The following is a 24,250-nucleotide window of genomic DNA, read 5'->3' on the forward strand; positions in this document are numbered from 1 at the left end:
TAAGGGCCGAGATACCCCCAAATCATTATAAAAAAGTTGAGGGAGGTTATGAGAGAGATTAGGGAGAGAGAGAGAGAGATTGATAAAGAGAGATTGAGAGAGACTTCGTTTGTGACCTTTTTAGATGTTTAGCTTCGCAACGCAAGGTTTGTACACCCCGTTAAGCTTTGTCAATAAGGTTATATGCCCCCGAGGGGTATGGAATAATGTTTTATCGAATAGTTTCATCACTTACCCCGATTAGGGTTTAGAATTTCTGAACGTACGAACTTCCCAAGTGACAACTTCTTATTAAAATAGTGAGTTGTACAATAGTAACATCATGTAAACCCCAATATACAAGGGTTAAATGGGTTGACAGGTTTGATGTATTGACTTTATTTGACTGTGACTTGACCGGAAATTGACGGTTGTCACATCATCCCCGTTAGAAGGAATTTCGTCCCGAAATTAATGTTTTGACTAGGACTTCAAGAATTTGGGGAAAAGATGGGGGGGGGGGGTATTTTTCATAATATATGACATTGATATGGTAAGGACCAAGTTAAATTATGTTTACACTAGCCATCAAAGACTCACCAGTACAAATCTTGAGTTTTTATATAAATGATATGACTTATTCGGGTTTTTTGTCGCGTTCTCTAGATACATTGTTGAAAAATGCTAATTTGACACTAGTCTTTGTGAAGATTTAAAACCTACATGTGGCGGTTAGAAGCACGTACCGCTATTCACGGGTGGTTCCGGGGGAGTTTCTCATGCGGTGATCATAAGCACCCTTCCACCATCACCATCATTTCTTGCTCTTGGGCAATCCCTTTTAAAGTGTCCCGTATCGTCGCACTTGTAGCAGGCTGGGCTTACTCCAGTGTCGGGGACTTAAGTGATGGGTTGTGTCGGTTCCCTACAGAAATGGACAATGTTCCCCATCCTATTGCAATTCTTGCAATGCATCTTCCGGCAAACCCCAGTATGATGGAAGTTACACTTGTTGCATTTCGGAAGGGTTCCAGCGTATCTATCTATGGGTGCTGGAGTGGCATGGGTCGTGGCAGCATGAACGGAAACGATCTGTTGCTTCTTAGTAGAGTCCTGATCTGGTTGGTCCATCTTGTTGTTCTAGAACTTGCTTTTGTTGTTTCCCCCTCTTGCTTTTTCAGGGGTGGTTGTCACAGTGTCATGGTTGGCACTATGGTCGATGAGTCGTTGTGCCAGCTCCTTGGCACTGTCGAAAGTAGTTGGTCTTAAGGCTAACACGTTATTTTGAATTTGGGAAGACAATCCCCAAAGGTATCGTTCCACCTTTTTGTCTTCCGTGGTGACCATAGCGGGACACAGGAGTGCTAGATCACAGAATCGGGCGGTACAAGTTTCAAGGTCAGAGTCTATCATCTTAAGGTTCCACAGTTCTTGCTCCAGCTTTTGCACTTCGCTCCTTGGGTAATACACTTTCAGCATTATTGCCTTCAAATCCTCCCAGCTCATCAAGTTATCCACCGTAAGCGTCAGTGACTTAACGTGGCCGTTCCACCAAGTAAGGGCCCGGCCGGAGAAAGTGCAAGCCACAAATTTGACCTTGCTTGCCTAGGGGAATGCACAAATTTTGAAGACCGATTCAATCTTTTAGAACCATTGCATCAGTGTGATGACACCCCCGCTCCTATTGAAAGAATCGGGTTTGCCATTAGTAAAATCCTTGTATGAACATTCTTTCGTACGCCCTGTAATTTCCCCATGGTTAGAGTTTGTGGCACCAGATTCAGCACCACCGGTACCATTCATACCAATTTGTTACATTGTAACAGCCACGACTGCTGTTACGGCCGCTTGGAACATTACAGGATCAAACTGGGGAGGTGGTGGCGGAGGTGGTGGTGGAGCTATGTTGCTAGAAGGTCTGGACTTTTTCTTCGGCGGCATAGTTCTGTCATAAGTTTGTAGAGATGAACAGGCGGTAAGTTTCCAATAGTAGTGACAAGACGGATGTTTTTGAACTACATTTTTCTGTATTACGTCCCGACTTAAATGTATTTTGTAAGTAGTTCACAATGACAGTCCATATAGATGAATTTATGAATTTAGTAGTAGTGACTCGAATGTAATCTCGTGATTTGTTCCATGCCTGATTCACTCCTAAGATCACTCGATATACACCAGTTGTGTGTAATTAAGGTTTAATAGGTCGTTGAACTTAATGAGTCTGCCCTAAACCCACAACTAAACAAGGAACAGGACCTAAGGCGAACTCACCATTTCTAAGTCGATCGTCTCATAATTACACATAACCTAGAGGTATACATTAAGTAACCTCTGAGTAACCATAAGCAAATTGTTTGTAATACCAAGTTATAAAATATTTGGTAAATTCCCAATGAAATAAAATGCATGCCAATTTCATTGATATAATTTAGTAAATGGAGTTTGGGAAAGATTTTGACCTGATAATAGGCCTATATTTCGTTAATGTAAGGAAATTTTTTGGAAGTGACACGACCCCTTTGAATAGTGAAATCCCTAAATTTGAAGGGTCGAATATATGTATATGACGGGGCAGTTTTTCAAGCATACGCCGGTAGTTTAAGTCTGTATCGATATGTCATTAGGCTACACACTACTCGCGGTGGGTGATGTTTCGTGGGCCATAGAATAAAGATATGAAAGTCTGCATTTCCCTAACCTCCGCCCTGGCTTCTGTTATTTGATGTTTTGCCTTTATCACATGTTTTCTCTAACATCGTTCGGCATTCCCAATACTCTCTAATCTTGGCTCGAGTTGTGGTCACTTTCCTCTGAAGGGTTTGATGTGGTTTCTGAGCTGTTCATGGCCTCCATCCAGATGACGAAGGCGAATGGCGGTGATCTTGGTGGTAGCGCCAACCTCCATGATTCGGCTGACCGATGTTCGTGTTTGTACTCTCTAGTGAGTGATGTGGTGCACTATGACAAGGAGAGCCTTGTCTGATAGTCCTCCCCTATTGAGGTTGTAGAAGCCTCACTCATGCTATAGGGAGGGTGTTGACCTTGTTCCTAATTATGTCTCTGTAAATGTATGAAAGATGGTAAATGTAGTACACAGTTTCCCTAAACCCTTTCTCCACGCTACATTGTTCGACACGGAGGGATATGTACACTACAAATGTGGCTCATCTGCACACCATACCACCCAATGTGGACAAGTTATAGACAACGGATATGTTGTCCCCTACAACAAAAGGCTTTGCTCACTATTCCGCGCACACATCAATGTCGAGTACTGCGGTTGGAACATGATGATTAAGTACCTATTCAAATACGTTTCCAAGGGAGTTGACCGTGTCAGATACGGTATCCAAAAGGCAGAAGCACCCAACGAATCGTCTGTTGACACAACTACAGTTGGACATAATGCCTCCGAAAATGAAGATATTTGCCATATAAATGAGGTCCAGAACTTTTTAGACGGCCGATACATTTGCCCACACGAAGCAGCATGGCACATTTTAAACTTCCATACACACCATCGCCAATGAGCTAAAAGTCCAAGAACACTAGTGTATGTTCTTGGTGTTCTTGGTGAAAAGGAAGAATCAACCTTTTTGGAATGATTTCACGGTTAGAAGTGTTTTAAAACACTAGATCAAAACATATAATCACTTAAGGAAGCTAGAAACACTTACTAGATTGAAGATCTTGAAAATCTTTTGGATGATACTTGAGAGAGAATGGGTTTTGGATCTTGAGTTTTTGAAAAACATGAAAATAATGACTAGTTCTCATATATATACTCTCAGATTTAGGGTTTTTGTCAGAAAATATTTTATTCAGGCAGTAAACTCTAATTTCTTAGAGTTTTGGAATAACAGTGTTGAACAATAACCCTACTGCATCCTCTCTCCTGATATCTCTAAAGTGTGAAATCCTGAAATACACAAACTTATTCTAAAAAGTCTGAAAATTGATAGCAACAGTTCTGACTTCTATTGACTTGATATGTTTATACAAAATAAAAATTTCGGGTTGTCACATTTGTCATATACTTGTTCTCTGATTTTCCAGGTTTAGATTTCCATTTTTTTTGTTTTCTATCATTTTTTTTATTCTTGAAGTGAAGAACAATCAAAATCTATAAATATCTTGTTTGATTTTCCAGTTTTTGAATCTTCATCATATTTGTAGATGCTTTGGATTTTGGGTCTGGTTCATTTTGAAATGAAGACCTAGCATTGAACTTGTAAGCATGTTCTTTTCAATCCAATTTATGATTATCATCAATTTTACCATTTAATATCTCAGCTTTAAATTCCTTTTTTGCCTTACCATCAATTTTTATTTTTTAAATTGCGATTTGAAGAAGAAAAATCTGATTTGTAGTGTTTTGTTTGATTTCCCAGGTTTGAAATTTGCAAATATTCATCGAAGGATTCTGAGATGAAAAATTCTGGGAAGCAATAAGGGTACTTGAACTCAAATGTTATCTCTCATTCTTTGTGCATGGGGGACAATTAGATAAAGCTGCATAGTCATGTAACTTTATAAGTGGATATTTGGCATGGTTACTGTAGGTTTGCATAGTCATTTTTCATGCATCTTACATATTTTTCAATAATTTAAACGCTATTAACTAATGTAGTGCTCTTTGACTTGCATTTGGCATATCTATCAGCTGTTTCACTAGCTTTTTAGATAAATCTTGATGCTAATTGGGGAATTATGCAGGAAGTATGGTGTATTTGCTACTGGTATTTCTATCTGTTGCTTTTGTTTTTTGATGCCACTAACAAGTATTTGAGGATCTTTGGTTTTGGGGTTGTGATGTGTATGTATGTGTGTGGTGTCTGTATACTGTATACGTGAGTGGTTGTGCCTCTTATGTGTGTATTTGTCGATGCACATGTGTATGTGCGTATGTTTAAAGATAAGATGGGTGAAATGCATGAAGAACGAAGTCGAAAGAATGTATAAGCCAAGAAGAAAGTGGGAAACTTACACCTATATTGTTGAAGGGAGTTAATGCTCTCTGTAGATCATGATTTAGTTTGTAGGATATTCAACTATTTTCATGATAATACTAGTACAGTTAGCAATACATGAAGTTAGACTGTCAGTGTTGTGAGGTCAAGACAAGAGTGTAGATTGAAAAATTAAATTGTGAGTTCTTGATTATAGGATCAAGATTGTCTAATTGAGGTTTTTAAATATGAATTTTGTATCTAAAGCATCCGGTCATTGTGAGTTGAAGTTGAAAACTCTCGACCAAAAACAATTTCATATTATTATATAATTATATAAAAAGAAGGTTCCCAATTGAACAGTACTCTGTTCCTATTGGACCACCTTTAATATTTTTTGTTTTTTTTATTCATGTGTTGTAATTTTAATAGTATACGTGTTCTTCGCTTTTCCCACACACAAGTGTAACCAATAAAAGCAGGATGAGTGTGCTCTCCACTACTTCATTCTCCATTTGAGCTTCCACCGCACCATTAATTTTTTATCTTCCACCGCCTCTGTCCGTGTTCATATATCCCACCGCCTTCTCTCACCGACTCTGATTTCGTTCCTTTACCTTTTAATCGTATCGATTCCTTTTTTTCCTTCATCCACCTCCATCGACTCTTCCTATCTTTCTTCCTTCTCTCAATTCTTCTCTCTACATGGAGATTCCAAGTTCTTCCACGACCTCTCCATGTAACTATTTTGTGGGATGTTAGGCTTACAATCCATGATAATATTATACAAATTTTCACCAACAATGGAAGTTGGAACACATCCTTTAGGTTGTTTATCTACAATGGCATCATACTTTGGGAAAGATTGTGTATGTGTGGAATTGAATGGTGGCGAATGTTGTCAGTTGGAGAATGATGTGATTGAAGGGGATGATTTGCTGACTACATGTTTTAGAAGTGGTAAGACTCAACAATGATTTAGATTTGGACGAGAAACATGCCTATAAGTCGTTCGATGAAATGTCTGATCCAATTAAGGTAGGTTATTGGCAAATGAATAAGGTATCTTTACAAGGAAATGCTAATGACTTTTGGTTGTAAGTATTAAATACACATAAAATCACAAGATTTTTTAATTTATGTGTACTAAATTCCAACTTTACAGAGAATTTCCAATGCAACTTTGGGTATCAGGTCATATCTGCCATACTTTTGGTTCTTAAATTTTAACACTATTGGTTGGATTTTTAATTGGCTTCAACTTATGCTGATAGAATGTTATGTGTATTTTTTGGGTTTACTATATAAAGACTTATTGTAGGTGCAATTTTGATTCATGGTGTAACGCCCGCAGATCCGAGCTAGTCAATTTAGAGGCAATAGGGGTCGAAAATGACTTTTCGACAAACGATTATTTAGAATAAATAATCTTAACCAAGTTTTAGAATATGTCACAAGGTTTCCGTACATATAAATAACGCCGAAATCCGAGTTATAACGAAGAAGTTATGGCCCGTCGACGTTTCGCGACGGAACCGGCACGGCACCGGGAAGCGTAAATAGTGAATTTATGATGGAGGACTTTTTAGCCTTAGTGATCTAAATGAAATTCGTAGAATATGTTAAGCTAAGAGCGTCGATAAAAAGAACGCCCAAATCTGTCTTCGTATGAGGAAGTTATGATTTTTCTAAGATTCGGCCTAGTAGTGTACAGCCCGAAACTCGAATTTTAGTTCGAGCGGTTTTTGGCTTACGTGACCAAAATGAGAGTTGAAGATCTCATTAATAGGAACTCAATGGTAAAAAGACAGACGAAAACGGAGTCCGTATGAAGGAGTTATGAATTCTTCGCGGTCATTTAACAGTCTAAACGTCTCCTACTGTTAAATTTGAGATCAGACGAAAATTAGCCGACAGAGTCTAAACGAAAGTTGTAGATCTTGATTTTACCTACACGTGGATATAAAGAACGTCGAAAACGGAGCTCGTATGCGAAAGTTATGATTTTTCTAAGTTTGAAGGTTGATACACGATAGGGGGTGACGTGGCACCACCAGAATTGGACACGTGGCACCACCAGAAGGCCACCACATGGACCAACTCGGCGAGTAGGTCCCCCCTACTCGGCGAGTCCATCAGATTTTTGCACTATAAATAGAGGTATCGGGTCTAGCCTCTTCTTCACACCTCCCAAACCTTCTTTCTCTCTCTAAACTCTCTCTCTAAGCCTCCCTAACCCCCTAAAGCCTAGGGTAACTCCCTAGCACGAAGCGGAAGCCCCGGAGCACCCAAAGGCTCTGAGAAAAGAGCCTTTCGGCTCGGGAAACGCTGATCCAGCGAAGCCCGGTTTTGCGAAAAACCCGCTGTAAGTGAGCTACGCCTACGCTAGTTTTAATATAGCTTCTAATTAATTATGGTAACATTATTAGGACCTGAAAATAATTATTTGGGCTATTATTATGAGTTATATTGAGTGTTATTTAACGCTTATATAATAATAATAATAATAGTCAGACTATTAACTCGTTGCGGTTATCGTTAGACTAAACCCTAGTGGTGTTGATACTAGGTTTTATCGAAGGAAATTGTTTTGAGAGTATCGAAGCGCTATCCGAGTATTGAGTCACCACCTATCAGGTGAGTGCATGGTCCCTTTCATCTTACACATAGATATGAAGTATTTTATTATAAATTATGTGCTATGTGTGCATATTGTCTGAATACTTGTTGTCTATGCTGATGAAAGATTTTTATACATGTTTTAAATGATGTAAACTGTATAAGTATTTTATATCTACAAAATATGTTGGGTAAAACATGGGTAGATGAATAATGAGTGATAAAAGTTGATATAGAGGAACATTAGTAGCATGGACCTAGTGCCCTATGGGTATACATTGGCAGCAGTGGACCTAGTACCCTATAGATGAGCACTGGCAGCTGCGCCACAACCCGTAGATGTTTTAGATCTACGGTAAACGTCCTAGCAGCTGCGCTCTAAGGACAGTATCGGCAGCTGCACCTAATAGGGAGCCTTATGACCATGACAGTAGCGTTTAAAGGTCAATACCGGCAGAAGCGCCTCATAGAAAATGTCCCAATTCTGGAAGTTGCGCCTAAGTGACAAGATTAGCAGCTGCACTTGACCAATGTGTCATTGGCAACAATGGACTTCATGTTGTTTCCTTAGGATGATCCTTAGGAATGAATGAATGAGAAATAGTTGATTCTTAGGGTAGACCCATAAGGATAAAGAAGATAATGGGGATGGGTAATTGGGTTGATTGTTTGATTATTTAAACATAATAGTTATATTATTGTGGGTTGAAAACCCTATGTACTCACCAGGTTTCCCAACCTGACCTACTCAGTTTATTTATATCACAGGTGTTGATATGAAGTCACATTACACTGAGAGATTAAAGAGATGTAGATCACTAGTGTAAATAAATGTAAGTTCTGTTTATGCTTATGTTCCTGTATTGACGATGACATCCCAAACGTTTTAAAATGAATAAAATACGTTTCTTCGAAAATGTTTTAATAACGTATTTATCGTATTTTTTTCTGGGAACGAATTCCGCAACATTTTTATTAAAAGAAGAACTCTGATTTTTTTATAAAGCATAAACAAAATCGGTCTTTTCTGGTCGTGAAAATGGGGATGTCACAGTTGGTATCAGAGCATTAGTTTAAGAGAACTAGGAATATGGATTTATTTCTAGACTTAAACTTAGAATGCTAAGCGATGATTGTGAGGTGTGAGCACTAGATTATTTTAGGAATTGTGCCTAAGATGCTTTTATGTGCTAAATACTTGTGTCTGATATGTTGTTATTTGTTCGGATCTATGGTCTGTTGCCGACCGGATCTGGAAACCTTATGTGTTTAGGATTCTAAACGTACGACTACGATATTAGAACTAGCATATAAACGTTTCAGAGTGATAAGGATGATTTAACCATCAACCCTAAGTAAAGATCTATATTCACCTTATTCGGTGTATAGATCAAGATGGCAAGAACCCATAGCGGAAACGTGAATACAAATGGGAACAGAAACCAACCCCCAGTGATTGAGCAAATACCGGTGATGGAAGCCGCCGCTGAGCCAGTCACAATGGCTGGAGTGCAAGCGATGATCCAAGCGATGTTGGATCGTCAAATGGAGGAAACTAGACGCTTGCTCCAGCAAAATCGAGAGGAAGCCACTATTCAGATCGAACAGCCCGAGTTGAACGAAGGGCAGACTAAGGAAGGAGACTACAGTGGAACTGTTGGTCAAGTCAACCCACCAATAGTTTGACAAAACAACCACGACGACAAAGTCGAGAGGAATGGATGCAAGTACAAGGATTTTCTGACTTGCAAGCCATCGACTTTCACTGGAAAGGAGGATCCGATCGGGGTCATGGATTGGATCTCGGAGATGGAATTAGCTTTCATGACGTGTGTCACACCCCGAAAATCGAAGGCGGAAACATTTACGGGGTTGACTCCACGTTGAGTATCAAATCCAATGCACATAGTAAGTAAAGTAAAACAACCATTACATTACATAATAAAGTTTTACAGTTGTTTCAAAAGTAAAGTTTGTACAATTGTGATACATAGTATATATAGACAAAATGAAACGGGTCTTCATGTACTCCGTCTTCTGATCAAAAGAAATCTTCGGGTACCTGTTCTAACGCTGACCTGAGAACACAAGCGGTTTGAAAATCAGCATAAAGCTGGTGAGTTCATAAGCGGTTTTTGTTTTATGAAAATGAATCGGTTTCCTTTCTGTTTCTGAAATGTTAGGTACACCAAGAAAATCCCGTATTTTCTTAAAAGTTGGTTATTGTTTCACAAATGTAAAGTATAGTAAGTTCGTACACTGAAAACATGTCTACTCATATGAAAAATGTATAAACTGTTTTGTTTACTTATCATGTGTTACCAGGAAAGTCCCATACTTTCCTTAATGTATGTTACCAATTGTAAAAGATGTAATGTTATCCAGTTTGTTACTCTTTCTAGTTATGTAAGTGTTACCCAGGAAAGCCCCATGCTTTGGAAAGCCCCATGCTTTCCTGCATGTTGGTTTCTAAAGTAAACGATGTTAAAGATGTAAAAGATGTAATCGTGATTGGTTTCCATGTTTTTCCCCAGGAAAGTCCCGTACTTTCCTGAATGTTAGTTACAGTATGTAAAAGATGTAAAAGATGTAAAAGATGTATAAAGTAATTCATTATTACTATAAGTAAATCTCTGTTATCCTAATTGCGAGTTCCATAACCATACAATAGACTAAAACCTGTGGCAATAAGTAGTCCACATGTGGCAATAAGTCGTCCACATACTTATGACTTTCGTCACCCTTGAACCATTTCGGTTCGGCTGTAGCTAGCAGCCAGGTGTGGGTAGTCAACCCCGTATAGATCTATACACTCAAGTCACGCTCTCTAAATACCAGAGATTCTGGTTATGGGTGTAGTCCTCCACTCGCGTATCTCGGTGGAGTGTTCTCCGAGGACGTGTCTCCAATCATACAGGATTAACAAATTTACTAGTAATAATATGATAGTCCTCCACTCGCATATATGTGTGGAGTGTTACCGAGGACAAAACAGTGTACATGTATTATGTTCAAATGTTTAATGTCATGCTTTTTAACTGATAAAATGTGGAAAACCATTTGTGAAATATATGTAAAACATACAAGTTTAAAGACCCATTTCACAAATATATGTTACGTGATCTGCATGTTCAAATGGTTATTAGTTGTGATGATCAGTAATAAAAGCATATGAATTATGAAACACACATTTGAAAACATGTTTTGAGTACAAGAATTCCCTTGTACTTTGCTTGTGTTCCCCCCTGAAAACAGTGAAAAAGGGTAGGGGTATGAACTCACCGGACTCGGAAACATGTCGGTTTTGAATGCTAGACGTTGGTTCGGGGTTTGATTACTCGCAAAGTCCCTATGTAAAACAAAATAATGTCCACATATATACAATTAGGGATACATTCACTAATCATATGGAACATTACACTCCAATGAGGTTAAACACCTCAAAACGAGCGTTTGGAGTGACCCGGGTGACATCTTCGGACGTGAAATGGCACTAGGGACTTGGGACTTGAGTTTACTCCCCAAGAGTAAACATTTTAAAGAGTTTACAACTATGGAACACACACATACATGAGTTTACGGCCGTAAACTCATGTGGGTGTGGTTTTGATGGTTTAAGGGCTCAAATGGACATAGGGATTGCTAGAATGGATTATCTAAAATGCCTTGGAACACTTGGAAATGAATTTACATCATTTAAAACATGAGTTTACGGCCACACTCATAGAGTTTACGGCCGTAAACTCACCCATGGCTAAGAATGGTTAATTTGAACTATAAAGGACAATCACATGTGATTCTAACTAATTTTCTAAGCATTGTTATGAATTTAGAACATCAATTAAGACACTTATTGGAGTTTACGGCCTAGAGGTATGTTCTAAGGCCGTAAACTCTCCTTTACCATTGAAAAAGATAGTTTTTGATGCTTAAAACAATCACATGTGATTCTAGAAATTTATACAAGCCATTTGGGTGTATTTGATGCATCATTAACATAGTTTTATGAGTTTACGGCCAAGGGTATGCTCCTAGGCTGTAAACTCCCATAAATGACACTTTTGATATGTTTCAACCCTTTAAACCATTTTTAGATGCATCTAGATTTTACTACAAGGCCATTGGTTGAGTTTGAAAGCATTTTGGCATGTTTAAAGGCACTAAATCACCATTTAAGAGGAGTTTACGGCCCAAGAGTATGTCTTGGCCATAAACTCACTTTTATTACCCAAAAATCATGTTTAAAGTGTTCCAATTCTAGATTAGCAAGCCCAAAGGTCATATCTAAGTCTCAACTATGATTTGGAAGGGTTAATTGGCTCAAAAACCCTTTGAATATGAGTTTACGGCCCAAGAATGTGTCTTGGCCATAAACTCACTTTTTTCCCTTAAAATGAATGTTTTAATTGTTGTAAGTCCCTTCCATTAAGTCATTAAGCCATTACTAATGTCTAACATTGCTTAGGAGGGGTTTTAGGGCTTAAAAACCCTTGATATATGAGTTTACGGCCCATGAAGGTTCCATGGCCGTAAACTCATGAATGTAGTCCTAAATCATGCTTTGAACTCGAATTTGAAGGCTAAGAAGGTTACAATACAAGCTAGAGGAAGTACCTTAGAGATTTGAAGCCTTAAATTTGAGTTTTGATCCTTTAAACTAGGATGAGGAGAGAGGTTGGTAGTGTTTAGTGGTAAATTGACCAAAGGCTTCAAATGGAGTCTTAAACACGTTTATATAGTGTTTAAGTTTTGGACACGGTGGAATTCTACCCGATACCGACTTTAGTCGAGGTTTTTGGTCGTACCCGATTGAGTTACCGTAACCCGATACGGTAATTTCTAGAAATATTCCGATCACTAAACTTGAGTGTTAAAATGATTTCTAAATGTATTAAGACACCCATTAAGTCATTTTAAATGTGTACCAGATAATGACTTAATTAAACGGAAGATCGGAAATCGAAATCGGAAACGACGATCGGTTGCGCGAATTGCACTATGAAAGAGTTACAATAAATGATACGGAAATTTCGGGTTGTTACAACGTGCGGTTGCAAGGGAAAACAGCACACCACATTTGCAGTGCGTCAGTTTCGAGGAGGCGTTGTACGTTGGTGGAATACCTTGGGGAAGACTCTGAGCCCCAATGAGCCCCTGCAACTGACATGGGCAGAATTTATGGTGCAATTCAAACGTAGGTATTGCTCAGCCCAAAATCTGCTCGAGCTAGAAAACCAATTCCTTACCTTAAAGAAAGGAAGCATGTCTATTGATGAATACACCAACAACTTCACAGAGAAGATGGAGTTCACCTTACGTCTTGTTCCGGATGAGCTGACGAAATTTGACAAGTACGCAAAAGGACTTCCATGGGAATATGCAGTGCTGGTGCGTCAGGCACCTACTTTGGAGGCAGCTATCTGGGCTGCCAAGTCGGTTGAGGAGATGATCAAGGGAAGAGCCGCCAACAAGACCGAGGTTGGCGAAAAGAGAAAGTTTGAGGGGTCTGCGAAGCCCGATGAGAAAAGCAGATCAAGTACAAGGAAGTTTAGAGGAGGGTGGAGTGAAGAAAGATGGTGCGAGAAGTGCAAAAAGAAACACTCTGGAAAATGCGGTGAGGAGGTGACTTGTTTCAAGTGTGGGAAGCATGGGCATTATGTCAACGAGTGTAAATTCAACAAAAGGGTGTGTTACGAATATAACGAATGTTGATGTGTATTGTAAAAGTCGAATAGAGTGTTTTGTATAGTTTCGCATTTTATGTTATTTTACTAAGTCATCTTTTGTGCGAAGTGAAAATGTATAGACTTAGTATATTTTTTGTTCGTTCCCTATAAATAGGGACTTAGGCTAGAAGTTGTAGGACGATGCTAGAACTCACTTCTGCTTAACTTTGTAATCAATCTTAATCAATATGAGATCTGATTAATATTTACTCTCTGTGTTCTTCATCTTAAATCGTTCAAATCTATCTTTTCTTTGTAAAGTATTAATCTTTAGAGACAAGAATTCAGGAGTTAGGATTTGAGAGGATGAAGAATGCGAAAGAGCTGTTTTAAGATCAGTGACTAACTGGATGAGCTGATCAAATTTCATCAGTATTTCTGCTTTATGATCGGCAAGAACAGGAATATTATTGGGCTTTTGAAGCTGAGAAGAAATGTCCACAATTTGCTGTTGAACTTCTTCTTGTTTCATGTGGACATTCTGAATATCCTTCGCAAGTTCAGACTTCAACTCCTGAATTTTGAAGTTGACGTCCTCGCGAACCTTCTTAACATCTTGTACAAAAAGAACATGACGTTCTTTTGTAGCTGCTCGAAGATCTTGAACAACAGAAGTAAAATTACTTCCTTGTGACGTAATTCGGAGCTCATTGTTTTTATCAGATTGAGCAATCTTTTCCATGATTTGTTTCTCTGCTCCTTTAATCATGATATCAACCTCCATGGAAGATATTGAAGACATTCGACCAGAATCAGCTTGTGATTGAACAATGGTCTTTAACTTTTGATTCAGTATTTTAAACTGTTTTCCTGTCATCAGCATATGATCAGGAATATCTTCTTCATCTGAATCAAAATGAATATCATCAAGTATCCCACCAAAGGCACCTCCTTCGACTTCTGTATTAGACAATGGTTGTGAAGTTGAGGCTTTTCAGGTGATTGAGAAGGAAAAAGTGTGGTGAATGGGTTTTGAAGAGCATGATCAAAAATTGATGAAGTGGTAGATAAAGTGGTAACAGGTAATGAAATGGGTAAGGATGTTTGAATTGATGGTGCAACACTCAGGATAGGTGCCCCCGTATCAGATACGTTGACAACCATATCAGAAATAGGAACCTCCTCATTAACTGATTTGGTAAGAACTATTTCGAGTGGTTTGGTTTGGGAAACAGTGGTAGAAATTTGCGAAGTTGGTATGATGGGTAAAGAAATAGGTACCAAAGTTGTTACGGGTGGAGTTTCTGGAACGATTTCTTCTTCAGATGATTCATTGCGAATCACCCTCTTCCTTCTTTTAACCATTGTACGTTGCATATTTTTCGCAACGTCTTCAGCTCTTTGTCGCTTCTTTGTTGGAGATACTGGCGCTGGAATATTGTGAATAGTAACACCTTTACTACTCACTTCCGCTTTGCGAATTTGCTTCAGTACCCCAGACTTGGAAGGTAAGAGTTCCTTCTTCGATTTCTTTGAAGGTTCCTCAGTTGGAATGACTTCAGCTGGTACAGTTGGTGATGATGAACCCTTCGCAGGTTTCTTGCTAACCTTCTTTGTTTTAGATGGAGTAGCAACATCTAGTAAAACTCCAGTCTGCTCATCTGTATTAACAGTTCGCAAATATTTCACCAAAATTTTGTGGGTGGGAGAAACTTTGCGAAGCATCGCATCTGGAATACGAGCCACATGAGTAAATATCGCTTCATCATCTTCTACAGCTTTGGGGAATTGATAGAAAGAAAATTCAGCAACTTCAACATTTGTCAGCATTGGAATTTCTTCTTTCGCATACATGTGTTCAAGAATTAAACTCCAGTATCTTGCACATGAAATTCCCTTCTCCAAATTTGTATTTTCTAGGCTTTTGACAAATTCCTTCCACAACTGTGTTGCATAATTGACATTAATATCATAGTATATGCCCATCGCCATAGCATATACTTCCATTCTTCCTCTATCCAACCCGACTACTCTTCCTGTAAGACATTTGAGAAAGATTTCAAAGAGAAAATTCCATATACATGGCAACCCAGACTTTCTGAAATCACTTATTTTTGTCAACTCCGGTTGATGCCCCATTTCATTAAACATATGAATAACCTGGGAGTTGACAGGTTTGACAAATGGGAGTGTGTTTCGCATATTTGGCTGTTTTTGGCGCAACGGGTCACTGCAGAATTTTGAAATTGACAATTTCTACCCATTTTTGAGAAATTTTGTCAAAGGCGATCCATGAACGACAATAAAAATTGATTATTTTTGGGTTTTCCGGATTGAAGCACAAATTTTATGCCACATGTTAAGGGGGAGTTTTGACATGAAAAATTCTAAATAAAGCACGTTCTTTTTCCATGGAGTTTTATAATCAAATTTCGATTATAAAAAGGGGGAGAAGTTTTATATGGAAATTCGAACTTGAATTTTTCATATTACGCGGATTTGAAGACCGAAGTGATCTTGAAATTTTGAAGCCACGAGATGATGCAATTGGAAGTTTCGAAGTGATATATTCGAAATGGGTTTGGAATTATTGAAGATTTTTGGGGTGTGTTTTTATGCGCAACTTTGGGTGATTATTTGGAGTTTGGAATACTCTTAATCATTTGTTGCTGCTCGGATTGTATGGTCTCACATCCTAGAGCCCAAATTGAAAAGTCATGGAAGAATTGAAGATTGAAGTTCGTTTCGACATGTGTCACCTTTGAGGCTCGAACCGCATAGTGCTTGATTTTGGAAGATTTGAAGTTGGTCATTCATTCCTAACTTTGAGGGGGAGAATGTTGGGGTTGCAAAGTTATTCATTCATGACTTTGTAAATGTTTGACTTTTGTAAAACCCACTTGCATGTGGTGCTTTAGCCTTTAGACCCATTTGTTAGTTAGAGTGAGAGAGAGACATGTAAACACCTCTATAAATAGTGGGTTCATACCACTTGTAGAGGTGTGCTTGAGAGATGTAAAAGTGAGTGTGTACGTGTGTGTTAATTATGTAGTCTAGATCTAGATCCTTTTTGTGACACCATATACATTCAATATATCTCTTAAACACCCAAATCACCATGTTCAATTGTGCAAGCTTTAATTCCGCATGCCAAACCATGTTCTTATGTCACTACAATTGGTATCAGAGCGGGTCTTCAAGATCAAGTTGATTTTTGAAGAACGATTCTTGGTTTGGCAATTTTTGTCACAATTTGTTCAATTTTGGTGAGTCTCTCTCTATGATCTCTCGTAATTTCATTGAAATCGTGCGTTACGTTTTTGATTTGTGATCATTTGACTCGTTGGATCAAAATTTTATTGAAAAATCCATTTGTTGTGATCCAATAATTTCTTTTAGAAGAAGATCTGATCCAATTTCATAATTGTTCGTTTGATTTGATTCTCAAACTGTGACAATTCATTTGAATCGAAATTTTATGCTCATAATTCATAGTGATTCAATTACTTTTGATTTAGCCCAAGATTTTTGATCTGGTGCTGTTCATTGAATCATAATTCAAAGCCCAATCCAATATCTTGTTTGGTTATGAAATCTGATACTGTTCACATTATTGAGCCCAAGATCCAAGTTCATATACTGTTCATGTAATAAGTCTATCTTTGATCTGATTTCTTCAAAATTAAAACATTATTTGATTGAAGTACGTGTTGTTCATCAAGCTTCTGTGAATCAATCGAGTTTTGTTCGATTATCTTTATTCTTAATAATCGATTGCATTAATCCGATTTGATGTGATTTGTGACTATAAACTTGTGAATCGGATGTTATCAATTTCATACCGATAAGGATCAAGTGAGTCAATCGTTTAATTAATCTCGATGAAACTGATCAAGAAGTTTCAAATTTTTGAAGAAAAGTTTGTTAATCACGGTTTTGATCTGAAATCGAACATCAGAATCATTAATTTCGAGTTTATGGTTCGTTGACTCTAAAAAGTCAAACTGTGAAAAAGATGGAATTCAAGAGATGAATCGATGAAATCGTAGGATGATATTGATAGTTACAAGTTTTTTTTAGGCTGTAAGACTCGAAATCTAGCTTAATTTGGGTTTAATTTCGAATCTGGAAGTAAAAGGGTGTATGTTCATCATGAACGAACACTGTGTTCGTTCGTGTTTGTTCTTGAACAAGATGTGTTGGGATTTGATTTCAATGTTCAAGGATGAAGCAATTAAAAAGGATCGGTTTAGAAATTGATTTGGAAATCGAACTTGATTTGAGATTTCGATTTTGATTGTCGATGGTTTGGATGGATTTGAAGGATTGGCCAGTAGTGTTCTTGAGTTCGTGATTTTGGGTTTTAAGGTTGAAAGAGTTGAAATTTAATCAGGTTTCAATTTAATTTTGAATCTGGACGTATTGATGTTCTTGATAACGAATAAGAAGCGAAGGCAGCGGTGTTGAAAAATTTGATTTTGAAATTTGTTGTTGATGACAACGATTTTGGAATTGGGGCGAATGATCGATGTTTGGAGTCGATTTGATGAACGACCTTGAGTTGTGAAAGAAGAGATAGAGAACACATGATGAATGCGAAGTCAAGAAGGCCTGGGAAGTCCATGTTTACAAAAGAACGAAAACTCGATTGTGGAGTTATTGATGCTCATTTTGCGAAAGTAAAACAATCGAGTGTTTGCATCTGTGAATCAATTTGAAGTCGATTGGGTTAATATTCGCATATGGGTTCAACATATGAATTTTTGATTTCGCAAGTTTAGAGTTCAAGAACTAAATTGTGTTCGCATCTGGAATGAAAATTTTGTGGTTCGCATTTGGGTTTCTCAGATAAATTCGCATTTGATTAATTAGGTTAAAATGCGAAGGTGATTAATGCGAAGGGATGCGGAGGGTGTAAGAATGAAGATGCGAAGTATTTCACAGTAGAATGCGAATTGGGGAAGAAAACAGAAATTTTCAAATATTGTCCCTGGAGTTTCGCATTTTTGGAAATAAATACCCAACTTCGCAAATGGGGTCATAAAATGATGAAATTGCAGATTTTTCAAATCGGGTCCCTGCAGTTTGTGCGAATTTACACATTTTACCCAGTTTCGCAAATGGGAGTGTGTTTCGCATATTTGGCTGTTTTTGGCGCAACGGGTCACTGCAGAATTTTGAAATTGACAATTTCTACCCATTTTTGAGAAATTTTGTCAAAGGCGATCCGTGAACGGCAATAAAAATTGATTATTTTTGGGTTTTCCTTATTGAAGCACAAAGTTTATGTCACATGTTAAGGGGGAGTTTTGACATGAAAAATTCTAAATAAAGCACGTTCTTTTTCCATGGAGTTTTATAATCAAATTTCGATTATAAAAAGGGGGAGAAGTTTTATATGGAAATTCGAACTTGAATTTTTCATATTACGCGGATTTGAAGACCGAAGTGATCTTGAAGTTTTGAAGCCACGAGATGATGCAATTGGAAGTTTCGAAGTGATATATTCGAAATGGGTTTGGAATTATTGAAGATTTTTGGGGTGTGTTTTTATGCGCAACTTTGGGTGATTATTTGGAGTTTGGAATACTCTTAATCATTCGTTGCTGCTCGGATTGTAATGTCTCACATCCTAGAGCCCAAATTGAAAAGTCATGGAAGAATTGAAGATTGAAGTTCGTTTCGACATGTGTCACCTTTGAGGCTCGAACCGCGTAGTGCTTGATTTTGGAAGATTTGAAGTGGGTCATTCATTCCTAACTTTGAGGGGGAGAATGTTGGGGTGCAAAGTTATTCATTCTTGACTTTGTAAATGTTTGACTTTTGTAAAACCCACTTGCATGTGGTGCTTTAGCCTTTAGACCCATTTGTTAATTAGAGTGAGAGAGAGACATGTAAACACCTCTATAAATAGTGGGTTCATACCACTTGTAGAGGTGTGCTTGAGAGATGTAAAAGTGAGTGTGTAAGTGTGTGTTAATTATGTAGTCTAGATCTAGATCCTTTTTGTGTAACACCATATACATTCAATATATCTCTTAAACACCCAAATCACCATGTTCAATTGTACAAGCTTTAATTCCGCATGCCAAACCATGTTCATATGTCACTACAACGAGGAAGGTCACTTTAAGCAAGATTGCCCAAAGAGAGAAGGGGCTACAAAGCCAAATGTGCCGCCAAAACCAAAGGCAAGAGCATTTCAAATGATCGTTGACGAAGCAGCTGACGATGCAAGGAATCAGGAGTAAGGATGGATATATAGAGATCGAGTTATGAAGAAGCCATATAGATAGTGTCACATGATGTAGCCTATTAGAGGCATAAGCTAGGGTGAACTTGAACACCCATGTAATCGTTTCAAGTAATAAAATAAAACCTTCGTTTTGTTATCTGATGTGTTGAATGATTGTGTGATTTGCTGCATGGTGACTTGGGAAACTGCGGGACAATACTTGGGACGAGTATGAGTAGGTGTGAATGGTAGTAGAGGCCTATACTACCGGAAGCACAGGACTCATACTTGGATCAGGGAAAGTCACAAGGTTACCAAGAAGCCAGTAATTGATTTCGTTTTATTCAAGTATGTCGTTACCATCGGTAATGACTAAAAAGATTGTTGATATTCCGACCCCAATGGTCATATCAAATTGAGTCCAACTACGATGAGTATGTTACGTGGTTCAGAGAACCAAGTTTGATATAGCGTCTGACTTAAACCAAACGATTAAAATCAAAGCGATCAATAGAAGTATCGCGCTCGTTGGTAGCTAGAAATGCTACATGTTAAAGTATGATTATATCACATTAGAACATGAAGGAAGGCTTAGTCTGTTTTAGAATTTAAGAGACCTAAGTCTAAACGTGCATCACATGATGATAGGTCATAATTTGGAGTCTAATCTGAGGTAGAGAGCAGGTGCACGATCAAGTACTGCTTACAGTCAATAAGTCTAAAAGATAGACTTGAAGGAATAAAGAAGTTATAATTATTACCTAGGATGAAGAGATGACGTATGGAGTCATTATACGATCCTTGTTTCGTTGATGATTCCGGGACGTAATCATCCTAAGGGGGAGATAATTGTAACGCCCGCAGATCCGGGCTAGTCAATTTAGAGGCAATAGGGGTCGAAAATGACTTTTCGACAAAAGATTATTTAGAATAAATAATCTTAACCAACTTTTAGAATATGTCACAAGGTTTCCGTACATATAAAGAACGCCGAAATCCGATTTATAACGAAGAAGTTATGGCCCATCGAAGTTTCGCGACGGAACCGGCACGACACCGGGAAGCGTAAATAGTGAATTTACGATGAAGGACTTTTTAGCCTTAGTTATCTAAATAAAATTCGTAGAATATGTTAAACTAAGAGTGTCGATAAAAAGAACGCCCAAATCTGACTTCGTATGAGGAAGTTATGATTTTTCTAAGATTCGGCCCAGCAGTGTACAGCCCGAAACTTGAATTTTAGTTCGAGCGGTTTTTGGCTTACGTGACCTAAATGATAGTTTAAGATCTCATTAATAGGAGCTCAATGGTAAAAAGACAGACGAAAACGGAGTCCGTATGAAGGAGTTATGAATTCTTCGCGGTCATTTAACAGTCTAAACGTCTCCTACTGTTAAATTTGAGATCGGACAAAAATTAGCCGACGGAGTCTAAACGAAAGTTGTAGATCTTGATTTTACCTACGCGTGGATATAAATAACGTCAAAAACGGAGCTCGTATGTGAAAGTTATGATTTTTCTAAGTTTGAAGGTTGATACGCGATAGGGGGTGACGTGGCACCACCAGAATTGGACACGTGGCACCACCAGAAGGCCACCACATGGACCAACTCGGCGAGTAGGTCCCCCCTACTTGGCGATTCCATCAGATTTTTGCACTATAAATAGAGGTGCTGGGTCTAGCCTCTTCTTCACACCTCCCAAACCTTCTTTCTCTCTCTAAACTCTCTCTCTAAGCCTCCCTAACCCCCTAAAGCCGAGGGTAACTCCCTAGCACGAGGCGGAAGCCCCGGAGCGCCCGAAGGCTCTGAGAAAAGAGCCTTTCGGCTCGGGAAACGCTGATCCAGCGAAGCCCGGTTTTGCGAAAAACCCGCTGTAAGTGAGCTACGCTTACGCTAGTTTTAATATAGCTTCTAATTAATTATAGTAACATTATTAGGACCTGAAAATAATTATTTGGGTTATTATTATGAGTTATATTGAGTGTTATTTAACGCTTATATAATAATAATAATAATAATAATAATAATAGTCAGACTATTAACTCGTTGTGGTTATCGTTAGACTAAACCCTAGTGGTGTTGATACTAGGTTTTATCGAAGGAAATTGTTTTGAGAGTATCGAAGCGCTATCCGAGTATTGAGTCACCACCTATCAGGTGAGTGCATGGTCCCTTTCATCTTACACATAGATATGAAGTATTTTATTATAAATTACGTGTTATGTGTGCATATTGTCTGAATACTTGTCGTCTATGCTGATGAAAGATTTTTATACATGTTTTAAATGATGTAAACTGTATAAAGTATTTTATATCTACAAAATATGTTAAGTAAAACATGGGTAGATGAATAATGAGCGATAAAAGTTGATATAGAGGAACATTAGTAGCATGGACCTAGTGCCCCATGGGTATACATTGGCAGCAGTGGACCTAGTACCCTATAGATGAGCACTGGCAGTTGCGCCACAACCCGTAGATGTTTTAGATCTACGGTAAACGTCCTAGCAGCTGCGCTCTAAGGACAGTATCGGCAGCTGCGTCCAATAGGGAGCCTTATGACCATGACAGTAGCGTTTAAAGGTCAATACCGGCAGAAGAGCCTCATAGAAAATGTCCCAATTCTGGCAGCTGCGCCTAAGTGACAAGATTAGCAGCTGCGCTTGACCAATGTGTCATTGGCAACAATGGACTTCATGTTATTTCCTTAGGATGATCCTTAGGAATGAATGAATGAGAAATAGTTGATTCTTAGGGTAGACCCTTAAGGATAAAGAAGATAATGGGGATGGGTAATTGGGTTGATTGTTTGATTATTTAAACATAATAGTTATATTATTGTGGGTTGAAAACCCTATGTACTCACCAGGTTTCCTAACCTGACCCACTCAGTTTATTTATATCACAGGTGTTGATATGAAGTCACATTACACTGAGAGATTAAAGAGATGTAGATCACTAGTGTAAATAAATGTAAGTTCTGTTTATGCTTATGTTCCTGTATTGACGATGACATCCCAAACGTTTTAAAATGAATAAAATACGTTTCTTCGAAAATGTTTTAATAACGTATTTATCGTATTTTTTTCTGGGAACGAATTCCGCAACATTTTTATTAAAAGAAGAACTCTGATTTTTTTATAAAGCATAAACAAAATCGGTCTTTTCTGGCCGTGAAAATAGGGATGTCACACATGGACTGCAGCATGGAATACTTTCAAATACTCCTGCATATTGGAGCTGAAGATGGAGCATTGAGAACACAATATTCACTAAACTACAAGACAATATTGTGTACCAACCACATCTCCAAAAGAGGTCCATAACACATTTTTCTTTTCAAATCCGCTTTTTTACTTTCTAGGGTGTTAGTTTCGTACACTTTTGGGTTGAACTAAATTACTAATTATATTCAAATGCTCTAGAAACAAAAACTATTCATAAACTATAAAAATATGTCATAGATTAGGATGGTCATTTTTGTAAAAGTCGGTTTCGGATAAACAAAAAAACATCACAAGTTATGTTAAAAAAACATAAATTTAGTTAAAATAATTTTTTTTATTAGATGAAACTGAAAATATAGGTGGACTTTTAATTAAGTTTAAAGGGTTTTTTTTTAAGATGCCCCAATATAACATACATTAGTGCATTCTTGATGTTTAAACAATGAGGGGTATTCTTGGTATTTAATAGTTACAATCTTTTTTATTGCAGATAATGTGCTTTTTGGACTTAGAGGCTGATTATATAAACCCATACGAGTTAGCAACTAAGATAAACAACATTATGTTGCCTGGGTTATTTTTCTTTTTCCACGGAATTCTTTTTCCACAGATGTACCTGATGAAACAAGTATCCAATTTTGATAGCTACCTGTTTGTAGGACCTTGCAGCTTTGACCAAAGAGGAGGTGAGTCTCATTTGCTCCATAACTTCTTTTTCTCTGTTGTTGGTTGGACCTTTAATTAAGTTTAAAGGATTTTTTTTAAGATGCCCCTATATAACATACATTAGTTCATTCTTGATGTTTAAACAATGAGGGATATTCTTGGTATTTAATAGTTACAATGTTTTTATTGCAGATAATGTGCTTTTTGGACTTAGAGACTGATTATATAAACCCATACGAGTTAGCAACTAGGATAAACAACATTATGTTGCTTGGGTTATTTTTCTTTTTCCACAGATTTCTTTTTCCACAGGATGTACCTGATGAAACAAGTATCCAATTTTGACAGCTACCTATTTGTAGGACCTTGCAGCTTTGACCAAAGAGGAGGTGAGTCTCATTTGCTCTATAACTTCTTTTTCTCTGTTGTTAGTTGTATTCTGATTTATGATATTTGTATTTATGAATTTGGTGTAGGTCACAAGTGACGAGCTTTACATAAATATTGATAAAATGGCTACAGAAATGATAGGTACTTACGAAAGGGTTAGCCCTGGATTTTCTACCACTTCTCTTCCTTACTCAAATATGGTGTCAAATTACAATATCATGTTTTTAGGCTATGGTGTGCTAACTAAATTTGGGATAGGCAAAGTGTACCTAGGATATCTTAGACTCATAGGAATGCTTATCCGAGTTCATGATTGTTTGTTTTCGTTTTTTGTGGGTTCCATAACTTATGCTTTCTCCTATTCTTTCTCAATTTTTGTTGATTGTTTGATATATGAAGGTTATTTAGTTTGAGGTTAATGGAGTGTAATACAAATTGGAAGGAGATTCAGAAACACTTTCTAACCTACAAAACTCCGCATCAAGCAAGTCTAAATAAACTTATTTGCATTCCTTCT

At 37.8% G+C, this 24,250-nt stretch overlaps 1 protein-coding gene and 1 long non-coding RNA gene across 2 annotated transcripts; both read left to right on the forward strand.

Moving 5' to 3' along the window:
* The first annotated feature begins 2,836 nt into the window (after nt 1–2,836).
* Nucleotides 2,837–3,509, forward strand: LOC145002788 (uncharacterized). The gene is made up of 2 exons (XM_078961984.1): nt 2,837–2,900; nt 3,070–3,509. Exons 1-2 carry the CDS (start codon nt 2,837–2,839, stop codon nt 3,507–3,509), a joined length of 504 nt encoding a protein of 167 aa, XP_078818110.1.
* A 2,132-nt stretch (nt 3,510–5,641) lies between these two features.
* On the forward strand, nt 5,642–24,250 carry LOC145002030 (uncharacterized). The gene is made up of 4 exons (XR_013661785.1): nt 5,642–5,990; nt 22,656–22,768; nt 23,168–23,732; nt 23,820–24,250. It is a non-coding gene; the product is annotated as an uncharacterized LOC145002030 (long non-coding RNA).

Source organism: Lactuca saligna, chromosome 6 (genome assembly GCF_052625555.1).
Source record: "Lactuca saligna cultivar CGN05327 chromosome 6, ASM5262555v1, whole genome shotgun sequence".
Taxonomy (NCBI): domain Eukaryota; kingdom Viridiplantae; phylum Streptophyta; class Magnoliopsida; order Asterales; family Asteraceae; genus Lactuca; species Lactuca saligna.

Excerpts from the sequence above, each read along its gene's own strand:
- LOC145002788 (XM_078961984.1), top strand. The coding sequence starts at position 2,837 with ATGACGAAGGCGAATGGCGGTGATCTTGGTGGTAGCGCCAACCTCCAT. Across the intron at positions 2,901-3,069 it reads CCATGATTCGGCTGACCGAT|TACACAGTTTCCCTAAACCC; the intron begins GTTCGTGTTTGT and ends TGGTAAATGTAG.